At 39.7% G+C, this 17,043-nt stretch overlaps 2 protein-coding genes across 3 annotated transcripts in view; both read left to right on the plus strand.

Moving 5' to 3' along the window:
- Positions 1–709: 709 nt before the first annotated feature.
- LOC107394468 (saxitoxin and tetrodotoxin-binding protein 1) lies at positions 710–3,017 on the plus strand. Its single transcript, XM_015973407.3, has 6 exons — positions 710–985; positions 1,073–1,218; positions 1,365–1,450; positions 1,626–1,766; positions 2,614–2,733; positions 2,901–3,017. Exons 1-6 carry the CDS (start codon positions 869–871, stop codon positions 2,939–2,941), a joined length of 651 nt encoding a protein of 216 aa, XP_015828893.3. The 5' UTR covers positions 710–868; the 3' UTR covers positions 2,942–3,017.
- Positions 3,018–11,544: 8,527 nt separating this feature from the next.
- plekho1a (pleckstrin homology domain containing, family O member 1a) overlaps positions 11,545–17,043 on the plus strand; it is a 19,652-nt gene continuing 14,153 nt past the window's right edge. For both annotated transcript variants that reach the window (XM_015973405.3, XM_015973406.3), the window contains exons 1-2: positions 11,545–11,709; positions 12,922–13,071. In XM_015973405.3, the coding sequence (XP_015828891.3) occupies positions 11,683–11,709; positions 12,922–13,071 (177 nt within the window). In that variant the 5' untranslated portion in view covers positions 11,545–11,682. The remainder of the gene's footprint in view (positions 11,710–12,921; positions 13,072–17,043) is intronic.

Consider the following 17,043-nt stretch of genomic DNA (forward strand, 5'->3'; position numbering starts at 1 on the left):
ACATGAAATATTCACTAAACTAATATTAAAACAACAAAAAAAGACTAAAAAGTTTTTTTTTAACCGTACCTTTTTCAAACCAAACTCATTTAATGGTTTAAAAAGGAGTTGTAGCTATTTTCGGTCAAATCTGACTTTTATTTTTCTTTTTTTCACAAGTTGATTAGCTTTGGCGACCATTTTTAATGGATTACACCCCACAAGTTAATCAGCTGTAGACGAACACCATGTGGTAACTTTCTAGGAGTTTTAATCAAAATTGTTAACTGGTTCATGAGATTTTTGTGAACTCTACAAACTCAAAAACATTATAGTCCTTCACCAAAAGGCCTTTTTAGTAGAATTCCTGTTTGTTGCAGGCTTGCTTGACTTTCTATGTCAAACAAACCATAATAAATTCAAAATAAAGCTTCAAAAATGACAACAGAAACACCAAATTTAGTCATATTTAAAAATCCATGATTATAAAATCAAAACAAGACAAATATTAGCAAGTATAAGAACATGTTAAATGACCACAAACATAAAAAGAATACAAAATTATCATAAAAATCGACATTAAAATTTCAATTTTGTCAGGCAAAAGCAGTGAATGTTTTCATTTTAGTCTTAAATCCATCAGTACAGTCAAACACCCAGAAATACAAGAGAAATTTAAAAACTATTGATCCATTTCTACAGTAACTGGAAAGGGTCAGTTTGTTGGGTGTTCAAGGTCCAGATGTTATCAGATCCATGACGTCTGCCCGTTTCTTTTGTACAAAAAGCAAACAGACACTTTAAACTGGCAGATTTCCAGGTAAGCTTTCATAAAAGACTCCAATCAGCTCGCTGCCACTTCCTCTGGTGCTACAGCTGCTGATCCACAATGCAGGTTCAGTTCAGAGCAGATCTGCTGGTTCTGATGCTGCTGAGCTGCAGCGCTCCATCTGCAGCTGAAGAATGCAACTTGCCTGAGAGGATGCAGCAGTCAGCCTTACACAAGGTGGGGTCCGATCTGGTATTTCTGTGCTATTGCTCACGTTTTGCTGCTTTTCTGTAGGATTTAAGTAACTCTTATTTGTTCTGTCAGTTGTCGGGCATGAGGTGGGTTCTGGTGGAGTCCTTCTCAGATTATCCACGTGGAGAAGAATTAATGAAAATTACTAATAGCTCCATCACTGTGATACACCTCAAAGACAATAATGAGAGCTTCATGTTCACTGAAAGAAACCTAGTGTAAGTTTGGAGTAAAATAGATGTGTTTTTTTTTTATTTTTGTGCAGTACTCAGATTACTTTAGTTGGGATTTAGTTAGATTTATCAGAGCGCAACACCTGGTTTTCACCTGCGTTTAGTAAAAAAGTAGATTTTGCATTTTCCAGAGCTGGAAAATGTCTCATCTTCCGTGGCAACCTGTCCATTCCTGACCCTGAGACGTCCAACCACTCCCTCCTTCTGGACAACACAGGTGAGTCCAAACGGGCAGAGTCCTGGTGCACAAAAGACCAAGCAGGTCATCTCCTTTTACTGTTTCTCATGAGCTTAGTGGGTTAAAAGTAGATGAATTATGATGAATCTGGTGGTGAAGGGTCATGACCTCATATCTTTTCCTGGTTTCTTGTCTCTGGGTGTTTTTCCTGAAGGCGTGCGGGAGTTTGAGGGTGTGGTGGTTCCGTATGACGACAAAGGTCGAGCAGATGTCTATCAGACCTGCCCCCACTGTCTGATCATCGTCTACCACGGAGTGTTTGAGGGAATGCCGGGAAGAATCCTGCTCATCTACAGTAAGATAAACCACAACAGGAAACATCTAAATCACTGATTAACAGGGAAAACGAAGCTGGCTGAATCAATAATTCTAACAAAAACAGATAAAAAGGTGACAAAATAATCAACTACAATGGGTTAAACTGTTTTTAATGCTTTTGTTTTTAATTTGTAAACAGTTAACCAGCTGAAGAGAATTATTAGTTTTTAAACATTATAAGCACAGTTTCTTCCATTTCATTATGTTGAACCAAAACACAATAATAATGTTTAATCTGACATATCAAATAAAATTTCACTCTCATTCTCAAAAATTATATTTATGATGATACTTTGTTTTTATAGTTTTACTTTGAGGTTTGTGCATTTTATATTTTTATTCTTGACATTTTGTTCTTTTTGTCATTTGTTGTTGTTGTTGTTGTTGTTTTTTTTTGGTCACTTAAGATTATTTCATGTTATTCATATTTACCATAAACATGTTTTCATTTGTGTCTTTGCCATCATGTCAAATTGAAGAAATGCACAATAGGGACAGCAGTAGCTCAGGAGGTTGTCCAGTAATTGTAAGGTTGCAGGTTCGATCCCCAGAGAATGCTGCTGTTGTGTCCTTGGACAAGACACTTAACCCACCTTGTCTGATGATGGTGGTCAGAAGGACAGGTGGCGCCAGCGCTTGGCAGCCCCAGGGCAGCTGTAGTTGCATCGTAGCTTATCCCCACCAGCGTGTGAATGTGTGAGATCCATAAAAACGTGCTTTACAACTACAGGCCTTTTCTGTTTTTAAAACCCTCCACCAGATTTGTGATCAGATCCACTACTGCAGGGAAGTTTGCTGACTTCCTGTTGTCCTCTCTGATGCAGGAAGTGAGGGGAAACACCTGGATGCTGATGAGCTGAAAGCTGCTGCGAGTGATCACAGAAGGATCGCCGAGTGTCTGAAGTTCAATGTGGAGATAAGCTTCCGCTACAATGGGAAAGCAGGTCAGAGACGTGTTCACACATGATGCTGTTTGTATGAAGTGACCTGAGGCCAACACCTGATATTGCTTTCAGTTGTGCTTCAAATTTGAACCCTAGCTTGAACCATTAATTCGTTTATTGATCACCATGAAAGTGGTACTCCATGTTTCCTTTTTTATTCTCTGCAGAGTTTTGTCAGGAAAAGAAGAAAGAACAGGAGGAAGCCTGATACGATCAGCTGGTTCCACAGCAAATATTTTCTGTTTTGTGTTGTTATTGTCAATAAAATGTATATGTTAAACTCAGTGGGTGTCACGTTGAGAGGTTGGTAGGACCCAAAATGCAGTAACCCAGGATGAACGAGGCAGAAGATTTTATAAAGAAAAATCCTTTATTTGAAGGATGAAACAAAAATAATAATTCCAAGGCAGGGAGCCAGTAGTCCAAAATTCCAGATAACGATCTGGAGATCCAAAACTCTAGAGAATCCAAGAAGACCAAGAACACAAGTAATCCAAGGCGAGACGAGACTGACAGAATAACACAACAACGCTGACAAACAACAATGGACCGACAAGAACAATGAGACAAGGAGAGGCTTTATACACTGGGGCTGGAGTGATAGGAGACGAGGAGCAGGTGTGTGAAGAACTGGCACAGGTGAAATCACTAATGAGGAGAGGAGCAGAGCAGGACACCAGACCTGACTGGGAAGGACAAACAAACACACACACACACACACACACACACACACACACACACACACACATAAACTCACACACACATATACTGAGCTGGGGAACACGAGGCTGGAGCTACAACTAGAGGGGCTGAGGATGACTGGATGACACAGGACCTGGGAGGAATTATTTTAAAGGGCTACAACTTAAGACACATAACAGAGAAGCAGACAAAAGACACATGAGGGTGCTAAGAGAACACAAAAGGGAATCTAGAGAGGGATGGAGAAACATAAGGAGACACATGGGGAAAGACGCAGACGCAGACCATGACAGTGGGCTTCTTCAGCTATTGTAACATTTAAGAAAAGGTCATGTTATCAAACTTTGTTCACTTAAATATTATGTGTGTAAAATACTGAAGACAAGTTCTGTTTCTGTCAAAACAAATTAAGCTTGTAAGGTCAAATTAATTTGTGGTATAAGAACGTTTTTTCATTATATTGTGTAGCGTCATGAAGGTCATGATCTGCTACGTCTACTCGAGCAGAGACATAAAGTCTCTGACAGGCTAATCTGCATGAGATAGTGGCCAAGGTCTAATGTTTAGAGCAGCAGGAACTCTGAGAGGCTGCAGGCGCATCAGTGAGTTTGCGGCCACTGCTTAGGGGGAGGGGGAGAGGGCTGAAGCGGAGCAGTTTAGATGCAGAAACTACCGTTGTTAAAAGAGATGTGTTTAACTTTGAAAATGCAGACGCAATTTTAATTGTCAAAAGCTCCAGCGAACCAACCCCCCACCCCACCCCACCCGCGCACCGCTTCAGGTGTATGACGTCATCAACGACAAGTCAAAGTCGACTCGATTTTCATTACTTGACTGTCGACTATAAAAAAAATTAAGTCATGCAGCCCCTACTAGACACTAATGACACGTAATGCTAAAGTCACATGACACATTTCCTTTTGTCTGATCCAATCAGAACCGTCGTTTCTGGCTAGGCGTGGTTCTCTGTGGTGTTTGTATAAACCCTTTTTTGCATGTCGAATTCTGATTCGCCAGTAAACCAAAATATGACAATTATGAAAACGATTCCACGCCACCTTTTCTCAGGGCCGGATTATCAATTCAATTCCATTTTATTTATAAAGCGCCAAATCACGACAAGAGTCATCTCAAGGCACTTCACATAATAAACATTTCAATTCAGGTCAGTTCATTAAGCCAATCAGAAAAAAAATTTCCTTTATAAGGAACCCAGCAAATTGCATCAAGTCACTGACTAGTGTCAGTTACAGCAATCCTCATACTAAGCAAGCATTTAGCGACAGTGGAGAGGAAAACTCCCTTTAAACAGGAAGAAACCTCCAGAGAATCCTGGCTCAGTATAAGCAGCCATCCTCCACGACTCACTGGGGATCGAGAAGACAGAGCACACACACACACACACACACACACACACACACACACACACACACACACACACACACACACACACACACACACACACACACACACACACACACACACACACACACACACACACACACACACACACACACACACACACACAAGCAATGTGTCCATGGTTACACTGTGATTGCTTAGTAAATATTCTATTTGGTGAGAGACAAACTTTATTGTATTTATCCTAGTGGATCTATAATTAAACGGATAAACTAGTAGTAGCACATCCAACGTCAAGGAAAGTAAAAAGTTATTATCAGGAGAGGGAGAATGTTGAAGTGGTTAGCAGCAGTGTGCTAGATGATGGCCCCCACCATGAGGCCACCACAGCTCAGCAGAACATCGTTGTAGCTTCCTCTGGGGAGAAAAACACTTAGAGAAAAAATAAAGTTAATAGCTGAAGTAGCAGGAAATAATACAGTTAAAGAGCAGATTGTAGAAGAAAGTAGTAGAGTGTAAAAAGTGGTCAGTGTATCCTCCAGCAGTCTAAGCCTATAGCAGCATAACTACAGAGATAACTCTGGATAATCTATCCTATTTAGATGGAGGCATGTTGGAGGCAGGGCAAGGGAGAGTTGTCTTTACCGACTGTACACTCCACCTCCCTCTACTCCCCCACTTGTCCAGATTTAGGCTAACATCATATTTTAACCATAGGCCCTATCAAATAAAAATGTTTTAAGCCTAGTCTTAAAAGTAGACAAGGTGTCTGCCTCACGGACTAAAGCTGGGAGCTGGTTCCATTTCTGATGTATGATGGAGCTTGATTATTAAGAGCTTTATATGTGAGAAGAAGGATCTTAAAATCTATTCTAAATTTAACAGTTAGCCAATGTAGGGAAGCTAAGACAGGAGAGATATGATCTCTCTTTTAAATTCTCATCAGAACTCTAGCTGCAGCATTTTGGACAATCTGAAGACTTTTAACTACATTCTATGGACTTCCTGAGAGTAATGAATTACAGTAATTCAGTCTTGATGTAATAAATGCATGAACTAGTTTTTCAGCATCACTCCTGGAAAGGATGCTTCTAATCTTAGCAATATTCCGAAGGTGGAAAAAGGAAAACCTACAAACCTGTTTAACCTGGGATTTGAATGACATGTCCTGGTCAAAAATAACACCAAGGTTCCTTACTTTGTTCTCGGAGATTAATTTAATGCCATTCAGGTCAGGTGATTGGCTAAGCAATTTCCTTTTCTGGATTTCTTGTCCAAAGATGAGAACTTCCGTCTTGTCTTGATTAAAAAGCAAAAAGTTTACAGTCATCCAATTTTTCATGTCCTCAAGACAAGCCTGTAATCTACCTTACCGATTAGGTTCATCAGGTTAATGGATAAATATAACTGAGTATCGTCAGCATAACAGTGGAAGTTTATCCCATGCTGTCTAATGATTTTACCAACTGGGAGCATATATATAGTAAAAAGAATTGGTCCAAGCACTGAACCCTGTGGTACTCCACAAGTAACCCTAGAGAATGAAGAAGATTTGTCATGTATATTTACTAAATGAAATCTATCAGACAGGTAGGATTTAAACCAGCCTATTGCTGTTCCTTTGATCCCTACAACATGTTCAAGCCTTTCTAAAAGAATATTGTGATCTACTGTGTCAAAAGCAGCACTGAGATCTAACAAGACTAGAACAGACACAAGATTATTATATGAGGCCATGAGAATATCATGCAGTTTCAGTGCTGTGATACTCTCTAAAACCAGACTGAAATTCCTCAAACAGATCGTTAGTGTTTAAATGCTCACATACTTGGATGGCCACTATTTTCTCCAGGACTTTGGATAAAAATGGAAGGTTAGATATTGGGCTATAATTCATTGGGTCATCTGGATCCAGACAAGGCTTCTTAAGTGAAGGTTTGATTACAGCAACCTTAAAATCCTGTGGTACATATCCATTTACTAAGGATAGATTGATTATATCTAGAATGGGGGCAGTAACCAAAGGAAATGCATCTTTAAATAATTTGGTTGGGATTGGATCCAAAATGCAAGTTGAAGGTTTAGATGAAGCTAATATTTTTGATAACTCTGAAAGCTCAACTGGATCAAAACGGTTCAAGCACAGATGAGGTTCTACAGTCACCTCTGATGCTGCCTCACTTACTGAGGAAGAAGAAATCGCATTAGGGAGGATGCTAAAGATTTTGTTAGAATTAGAATTAATTTTACTTGGGAAAAATTCCATAAAGTCATTACTACTGAGGGCTAAGGTAATAGATGGTTCAGAGCTATGATTCTGTGTAAGTTTGGCAACTGTACTGAGAAGAAATTTAGGATTATGCTTATTCTCCTCAATTAATGCTGAGAAATAAGCAGTTCTAATTTGTCTAAGCTTATTTTTATATAGCACAAGACTATTTTTCCAGGATAGGTAGGCCTCCTCGTGGTGCGTAGAGCACCATGTTCTCTCCTATTTTCTAGAGTTTGTTTTAAAGCTCGTAAATGAGAATTAAACCAGGGAGCCAACTTACTGTCCCTAATTACCTTCTTTTTTAAAGGGGCAACATCATCTAATGCCACACGTAAAGAGGAATTAACATGATGAACTATAGCATCAATTTGTGAGGGGCTAGAAATGAAAATATTGCCCTGCATTGCAGGGGCCCCTGGGCACAATGTGCTTAGGGACCCCACCCCACCCGGCCTCCCCCAACATTACTGCCACCCAGAAGCACTTTTTAGACATGTCATAACATTGTCAGTATTAAAACTTGATTACTAATGTTGATACAAGGGTTAAATATCTGCATGTTTTTTGTTTGTCTCCTGTCTCCTTCCTCCTCATCTCCTGTCTCATTCCTCCTCTTGTCTCCTGTTTCCTTCCTCGTCTTGTCTCCTGTCTTCGTCCTCCTCTTGTCTCCTGTTTTCTTCCTCCTCTTTTCTTCTGTCTCCGTCCTCCTCTTGTCTCCTGTCTCCTTCCTGTCTCTTGTCTCCTGTTTCCTTCCTCCTCTTGTTTTCTATCTCCTTCCTCTTCTTGTCTCCTGTCTCCTTCCTCCTCTTGTCTCCTGTTTCCTTCCTCCTCTTTTCTTCTGTCTCCTTCCTCCTCTTGTCTCCTGTCTCCTTCCTGTCTCTTGTCTCCTGTTTCCTTCCTCCTCTTGTTTTCTATCTCCTTCCTCTTCTTGTCTCCTGTCTCCTTCCTCCTCTTGTCTCCTGTCTCCTTCCTCCTCTTGACTCCTGTCTCCTTCTTCCTCTTGAATCATGGCTCCTTCCTCCTCGTCTCCTGTCGCCTTCCTCCTCTTGTCTCCTGTCTCCTTCCTCATCTTGTTTCCTGTTTCCTTCCTCCTCTTGACTCCTGTCTCCTTCTTCCTCTTGACTCCTGGATCCTTCCTCTTCTTTTTGTTTCCTCTTGTTGGTCTCCTCTCTTGCCTTCAGAAAAACTGCTTTCTGGCCTTTTTATTAGTAAATTCATTTAAAAAGTCATCAAAGTCCAGATTCCTGACAAGCTGAGATTCAATTGCCATCAGTGACAGTGCAGTGAGGCGCTGTTGAGATTGTGTTGTTCTCAGTTCATTTTTTATTCTTGCCATTTGTGAAAATCGTTCCCCTTCACAATTTGTAACTGGTAGCAGGTGCGTTGTAAGCGTTTCAAAAGTGTGGGGGATGTTGTCTGTGCCTAAAATAATTATGTTATTCATCTTGTTAGTTTAATTTCCATAATAGCTGAACAGGTGCGAACTTTAGACGCGTCACGCATGCCTCCGTTTTAAACATGTTTAAACTGTTCAAAATACAAATCCAGGCTCTGTCTCGTTAGATTGGTGCAACTAAAGTTTGTACTCAATAAAATTTTTACATTAAGCCATGTTGAAAAGGTAAGAAAAGAATCCGATCAAATCATTTTCCTCCTCATTTACAGTCAGTACAGCGCTGTGCGCATGGCTCTGGGGTTAATCAAGTTTAATTGTTTCTCTTTGCAACAGTCTTCACAAGAAGGCAAAACAGTTAAATGGCAGGTTAAAGATATTTCCATTTGACTGTTTATTTTGACGGATAAACTCAAGGATGTTGGTTGTTTTGAAAGAATTACCCCGATGCACACTGATGCGCACACAGATGAGCTGACATTTAAATCTTTACGCACATCGCGGAGGTAATTAAATAAATCAAGAAAAGATTCCCATCAGAACATCAGAGCTTTATACTGGACACTGTGCTCAGCGCAGCTCGCAGCGCACACGGTGGACAGTGAGCTGAAGACCTGTAGAGGGGTTCGCAGCGCAGAACCACAGCGATGCGGTAAGATTTCCTTCCACTGAAGCGGTCGGGAAACCCTGTCTCTCTGAGGGATGTGTCACTTTAGCCGTAAACAATTATGGTTCTATTTTTATAACATTATTCATGTGGACTCTGCTGGGATTATTTAGAGCTGAGAGGCGCAAAGCTCTGATGGTTGACGCGCTCCAGACAGATGTGTCCTGAGAACGGCCACAGTAACATTCTCAAAGTGTCGCCACCTCAAAAAACAAATTTAACACGTGATCGTTCATGTTGGCTCATATCCTTTTATGTTTTCTGTCTTTTATTTGTGCCTGATGCGTTTTACTGCTGCGGAGCGGATAGCCTGTTTCGTCCTCCGGTGATTTCACCTCACCGGGGCCAGCGCGCGGTGCGCAGTCTGCTATTTTTGCGGTCGCTAGATCTTTTTTAACTGCAGTTCAAAGGTAACTCATAAGTTGAATATATATGAAGGCAGGTAGCAGTTTTTCTTTAGGATTGAGAGGAGTTGCAGGAAGATAATAAACAGAGACTGGACAGAAAAATAGTCAAATAAAAACAAGTTCGTTTTGTACCTGGTGGTTGCAACAAACAGACACCACTGAAGGTAATCCGAAGTGAGGAACAGAAAATTAAATGATTCTTTCAATGTTTAGAGCAGCAGGAACTCTGAGAGGCTGCAGGCGCATCAGTGAGGTTGCGGCAGGGGGAGGGGGGGAGGGCTGAAGCAGGAACAGTATAGATACAAAAACTACCATTGTTAAAAGAAATGTGTGTTAACTTAGAAAATGTGGGCGCAATTTTAATTACTTCTCAACATTTTTCTCCAACGTTTAGACTGCTGCACAAAAACAAAAAAGACTGCTGCTTGTGTGGGCCCCCTTGTGGCTGTGGGCCTCTGGGCCTGTGCCCAGTTTGCCATTATTATAATCCGGCCTTGCCTTTTCTTTAGTTCAAAGCATTCTAAAGAAGTCTCGGACAGGCCATCCGGACTTCCTCTTCAGCCATAAAGAACCTTGAGAAGCTGGATAAAATCTGTTGCAAGTTACACCTGACCGCATCGGTTCCTTCAGAGTAAAAGCTGAACTTCACAACCCCTTTAGGGTCTCGGAGACGCCAGTGATAACCTGTCGTGACCTGGAAGCATTCCAAGACTAGTTTGGTTAGCACCGTTGCTTTTCTACCGGCTTCAGTTCCAAGGAGGGTCCTTGAAGACCTCGGCATTCTGGATCTAACGGAGGCTTCCCCTGTAAATAGACCGACAGATGGCGTTTCATGTGTGTTATAAACCTCCTAGTAATGATTAGTGCGAAACATTCTCTCCCACTCAGAACTAACTGCTTCTCCGGATCCGCTGGTTCTGAATAACATTCCGCACACACACCATCGTTCATTTCACGTCTCACTCCACCTTAGTTCCAGTACACAGAGTGTTAAAGTTAGTCTTGTTTAAATTGTGTAGAAATAAATTTCATAAATATTTTAAACCTGACTCTCTCTCTTTCCTTGGAGTTAATACAAAGTGTCACTTAATCCCTGCAATAAAAAGTTCCGATCTTCTGGTTAAAATATTGAAAGATCCATCAGATTGATATTTCATATTTCTATGGAATCTCACATTTTATGGTTCAAAAGTAAGATGTAAACGACCCATTCTTTACAATTGCACATTTCTAGATAAAAATCCCAATGTGCTTCACAAGTAAGATACTTTTTAAAAATGATAATAATAAATAAAAAAATAAATAAAAGATAAAATTAAGATAAAAAGTAACATAATCAAGTCTACTAATTCTGTAAAACATATGTATACTATTCAATTTTTAAGTGAATTTGCAGAAATGAGTTTGTACCAATATTAGGAAATTACCAAGCAGGCTAAGATAAAAAAATGCATTGTGTATATATATATATATATATATATATATATATATATATATATATAATTTCATATGATGATTAAGTAAACATAGTTAAGAAATTGGTAACATTTCTAAGGTTTTTACAGCAAAGTTTAAATGAGACATTTTTCCCAGTAAGCAAGCATTCATTTATGACCTTTACTTTTGGTTTTGGTTTTCATGAAAGTTTTAATTATTAAAAAAAAATAAGAATTTACTTGAACTAGTGGAATTTTACACTTTTTGTTCTGAAACAGAAATTTCAAAACAAGATAAAATAAATAATAAAAACAGCGCAATGATTGTTTGTAGGGCTTGCTTTGCCGTACTTCTACCGCTAGGTGTCGCTCTCGGGTTCTTTTAGGATACAAAAAAAAGGTACCGCGCGCTCTCATGAGAAGGCGCGTGCATTTGGTGCTAGAGCAGCTTCAAAGCGCGCGCGCACGCGCAGGGAGGATGCAGCTCATGGTTCAGACAACAGCCGCGGCGCTGAAGTAAAGAACCGGCGTGGACCAAGCAGACGCAGCGACACCGACTCCAGCAAACACCGGGACCAGAGCATCCGGTGTCCGGGCTGCAGCTCCCGCCGGTCCGGACCGAACCTCCACCAGCACCCCACCCCCTCCACCCCTTCTTGTCTTCCCGCCGCCACGGTGTGATTGTGTGTGAGCCCCGGAGTGGAGGGAGGATGAAGAAAAGCAACCAAAGCAGACGGGTCAGTGATTCAGAGCTGTTTATTTTCACGGTTTTTGTTCATTTCCGACCCTCAAACTCAGCCCGGAATATTCTTCCGGTTTGTACTCTTTAAAGCAGACAAATCTCTTCCAGAAACTCAGACAGAACCACAGATTCTGATCAGGATCATTCATTAATATTCATGTTGTTCAGCACAGAAAAAGCTCGTTTTCCTGCTTCTATTCCATATCCACCCAGTTTTATTATTTGCTCTAATTTTAGTAAACATTATTTTTATCTCCTAACACTTTGATGAATTGAATTGTTTGAAAATAAATAAAAATGTCTATTTTCACACACCCAGCATAAACCCTGTCTAGTTCACTCATACTTATTTATTCATTCAACCTTGATGGCTGAACATTTAAATCCTGCTAAGAGTTAAAGTAAATATTTAATAAGTCTCATTATTATTAAAATTTTGCCTTTTTTCTTGTTAGCATCATGCAGTTTTAAGCCTGAAAGGTTCTGTCAGGATGCAAAAATTAACTTTTTCATTAAAATGGATGTTTGTATGTCCGAAATAAATCTAAATGTCAGCAAAAACAAAACAAACCCCTCCTACTGAGGAAATATCATGTTTTCAACATACTTCTGAATGTTTTAACGCATAAATCTCAATTCTCTGATAAAAAAAAACTAAAACATTCTGCTATAGGGATTAAATTATGTAATTGGAGATAACTTGACTCATAATTTAGTTTTTAACAAGTCCAGAAATGTGCTATTTTGTGATATTTGTTAATAAAATGAGGCTTTAAAGGCTTTTGAAACCATAAAATTAACTTTTCTATCTTGAGTGAAAATCTTCTGTTGCTCGCGTGTCTTTTATTTTAATCTCTTGTGCTGAAACCGTTCCCAGTTTCTTCTTTCTGTCAGAGTTGAGCCGTTATGTAATTAATGTAGGTCAGACCGACAGAGAGCAGCCAGATCATGACAAACACGATCATCATGATTTGCTCGTCTCCATCATTATTCCTCCTCTTCACCTCTCCGACTTCCTTCCCCGTCTCCAGTCGGGAGACAGAAGCTTTAATCTCCAGCATCCTCTTCCTCTGCTCCTCCAATAAAAACTCTTCTCTTTTCCGGTCATTAAGATTGATCTCCTCTTCCGTTTTGCTCGTGTGCGTTTTATAAATCTTTTTTCCTGCCTCCGTTTGGGTCTCATTTATCCTCCTCGTTGTGTGTTCAGGTCATTCAGGACTCCGGTTCGCTCGCCATCCAGCAGCTCGAGAAGGCAGGTTGGATCCGGAAGTTCTGTGGTCGAGGGATTTTCAGGGAGCTGTGGAGGAGCCGCTACGTGATTCTGAAGGGAGACCACCTCTTCATCTCGGACAAGGAGGTGAGGATGGAGCAAACCCAAGCACATCTGGCTGATTCCAGCAGCTGTTTAGTGTCAGAGATGTTGCTGCGAGTTTAGTGCTGGAAACAGACAAGGATAGTTGTATGTCCTCAAGCCACAGCAGAGATGAAAAGCAACAACTGATTCAAGTTTCAGACGTGTGAAGTAGGAGAATTTACTCCTTTCATGTTGATACAAAGAATAAACCACGCAGGTGGCTCCCTGTGCTCAAATACAGCAGCAGAGCAGATCTTTTATTTTTCAGGAGCTACAAGTTGTTTGAATCAACTGTAGAAACTGTTTGAGAAGAGCTCAAAATATATAATATACCCCCATATAGGGATGGGTACCTTTGACATTTGAATCGATCCGGTACTTAACGGTACCAATTTTCGTTACTTTTGAGTGTTTAATATTTTTAATTCTCTTTTATAATTAAATATATATTTTTCTCAATATATAACCATATTTGATAAATATCACGATAAATAACATACAACTGTTTGTATTTTAACATCGTCCTTGTAGTTTTATAAGCTGATAATTAAACTGAAGCAAACATCTTTACTGTGAACTAAATTTACTGTGTATCTTCATTCCTTTTACCGTCCTTTTTCATTTGATTTTTCCTACTGGGAAGTTAGAATTTCCGAGGAGAAAGCGAACGCACCATTAGATGATAACAATGGTGGCATAGGAAGCTAACATATCAAGCTAACGTTATCTTAAACTGTTTATTCAACCGCTCGAGCAGATTTAAACGATGATGCCTCACACTTAGATCGTTGTCACTGGTTTCATCTTCACCCAATCACCCGTCGCATTTAGTAAAGTGAAGCCAAACTTTAGAGCGCGTTCATGTTCTTTTAGTCGGAATTTTGGAGTTCCGAGGAGAAAGCGAACGCACCATTAGTGAAACGGAAGCTAACAAATCAAGCTAACGTTATCTTAAACATTTTATTTACCTACCGGAGCAGATTAAGATGAGGATGTCTCACTTAGATCATTGTCACTGGTTTCATCATCACCCAGTTACCCATCACATTTAGTGAAGTGGACCCAAGCTTTAGCGTTCGTTCTTTCTACCATGCTGCTCTGTTTACAACTCGCTCGCAGCGACTGACGGCATAACGCTCTTGCGCATGCGCAGCTGTCTAGGCAAGTTCTCGTTGTGAAGGACGGGTACCGAAACGAGGCACCGTTTCAAATGAAGTGAATCGGTGCTCGGTTGGTACTGTGGAATTCGGTCGGTACCTTAAAAAGTACCGAATTCGGTACCCATCCCTACAAATACCCTCAAACAAGCTTCAAGGAGACTCAAAATGTGTTACAAAGAGATAATAACTAACGAAGAGTCACAAAACTACGGAAGCATATTGGTGTCAATATGAGGAAAAAATAATAAAGGATCAGTATCTTAAAAACAAAAATGCTCCTCACGTGATATAAATTTTGTTTTAGCGAAAAACTTTCTCGTAATAACGAGAAAGGCTGTAACGGTAAAATGGCGGTTATATGTTGTGGCGTTCTACTCAGAATGAACGAGGCTGTTATTCCAGTTCTTGATGTTTAACTTTTAGGGAAAAAAACCCACCAAACAACGGCACATAAATCTAAAAATTACACTGGCTATTACAATTAAAACAATTCAAAGTTTTTTAATGTAAAAAAGCGCAAACAGGAAGTCAACTTTTTAAAAAGCCGCGCCTCAACTAGAAAGCAGAAGTAGTGCAAATTTGCGTAGACAAGAATTCCACGAGGGGTTTGTTTTCTCCATTGTTTTCAAAGTGTGGAAGAACACGATTACAGGTGATCCCTTGCTACTTCGCGGTTCGTTTATCGCGGATTAATGACTTCGCAGATTTTTTCTTTGGAGCCTTATTCAAGGGAAATTCGCCGTTTTGCGGTATTTTTCACCAATTCGCGTTATTTTTCTATGTGAAATATCAAGAAATTCCTGGTTTTTTTCCATCAATTTCATCATAAAATGCACTTTTTGTAATAAAACTATAAAAAAACCAAGTAAAAATACAGTACTATGTAAAGGGAGGGTTTTAAAAGTCTGAATAGTGAATACGTACCTGTTAAATAAATACTGTAAATATGTTGTCCCTACTTCGCGGATTTTCACCTATCGCGACCAGGTCTGGAACGCATCTACCGCGATAAACGAGGGATCACTGTATGTGACTTATTACTGCTTCCTAAAAATCGTAAAGAGGTTCTCTCTGACTCTATCTTCTCCCTTTGTTTCTTCTCAATGAAATTCAAACATCCTTAGAGACGTCAATAAACATGTTATTACGAGAAAGTTTCTGCTAAAACGAGATTTATATTATATTATTTCACGTTATAACTAGAAAAGTTTGCTTTGTAATTAGAAATTTCTCCTGTATTTTATCCCTTCACTGACCTTAATATGCTTCCATACGAAACAACCACAAGGGAGCTTGAAACGAATAAATACAATCAATGAAATTACCACAAGATTGGACTTCAAGTTATTATGAATAGAGGTAGGGGAAGGAAAGCATCTATAAAAGTTGTGTTTGGATGATTAAGCCGCTGTGTAATAAATCCTAAAGAATTTAAACAATGTTTAAAAGATCTCTCATTTCCTGTTGGAAGTGTCAGGAGTCATTCTTAATTGTTTCAGGGAGTGTGTTGTTCTGTAGCTCCTGATCGCCTCACTTTCACCTCACAGACTCTCTCTGAACATCACAGCTCTTCCTCCTGTTTTATAAAGGTAAAAAAAAAAACATTAAAGGGCCAAATCTAAAGTTATTTAAATTATTTTTAATACTTATACTTAAACTACAAACGCGCACGTGATCTCCCCCTCAGAGAGACGAGTTTTCATCCTGTAAACTTTTGACTGGAGGTGATTGCAGAAAGCTGCGTGTTGAGTTAGAAGTGCGGAGAAAGCAGGTGTACAATAAATCATGCTAGCAGCAGATCCTGAAGTGCTGAGTGTTCACACCGATTCTGCTTTTGCTTTTCATTATGCAACAGAGCCGTTATGCAACTGCGCACAGAGGGTTGTGGGACGCTGAGTCAGACTTTCTTATAAACACTTTCTCCGTGCTTCTCAGCTGGTGGTTTGAGCCCGGCAGAGTGCAGACAGGCGGACTTGAGGAGTCGGGTTTCAGCCACCATGCTTTGGTAGGGATGATTTTCCTGCAGAGAGACCAGACAAATGTTTGTTCACACTCCAAACAGCTAATAGAAACCAGCACAAAGTTAAAAGGTTTTGCATCTCATTAAGCATGCAGATCCTTGTTTGTTGTTCCTTTGTGAACGCATCTTCAGTTTACGAGGTTCTGTTTCCAGGATTAGACTAGTGCAAGCACATGAATAACTCAGCGAAAGTCAAGCAAAAACGATCACAGAAGCAACAGAACTCCTGCAATGCAAAAAGACTCTAAAACAGGCTAAAATATACCAAATAGATATAACAGGGTATCTGCGGGTCCTTAAAAAGTCTTAAAAAGTCTTAAATTTTCTTTTAAAAATTTAAGGCCTTAAAAATCCTTAAAAATTACAAATAATCCTTAAATACAGCTTCCAAAGGTCTTAAATTACCAAAGGCCCACTAAACAAGATTCTTTTATTTCTATAAAAATTTTGTGAATTTCTATTCAGTGTTCAGGATTTTTTGTGTATGATGTTGGCGTAAGCGGAACCGTACACATTCAGTTGGTTGTGAAAGGGGGCAATTTTTAGATTAGCACATTAGCTGGTTAAGCTAGTGGGACCTTGCGCCATGGAGAAGTTTAATGGCAACTGGATGGCTAATCCCACGTTCGCGATGTGGTTAGCACCGGTTCCAGGCAATAGCTGGAAATTATAGCTTAAATTTAATATAGAAAATAGCTTAAATTTGGTCAAAGTGGCCTTAAAAAGGTCTTAAAAAATATTAAATTTGGCTCCCTTAAACCTGAAGATACCCTGTAAAACAAAACTGCAAAAACC

The sequence above is a fragment of the Nothobranchius furzeri genome, chromosome 19, assembly GCF_043380555.1.
Source record: "Nothobranchius furzeri strain GRZ-AD chromosome 19, NfurGRZ-RIMD1, whole genome shotgun sequence".
NCBI classification, from domain to species: domain Eukaryota; kingdom Metazoa; phylum Chordata; class Actinopteri; order Cyprinodontiformes; family Nothobranchiidae; genus Nothobranchius; species Nothobranchius furzeri.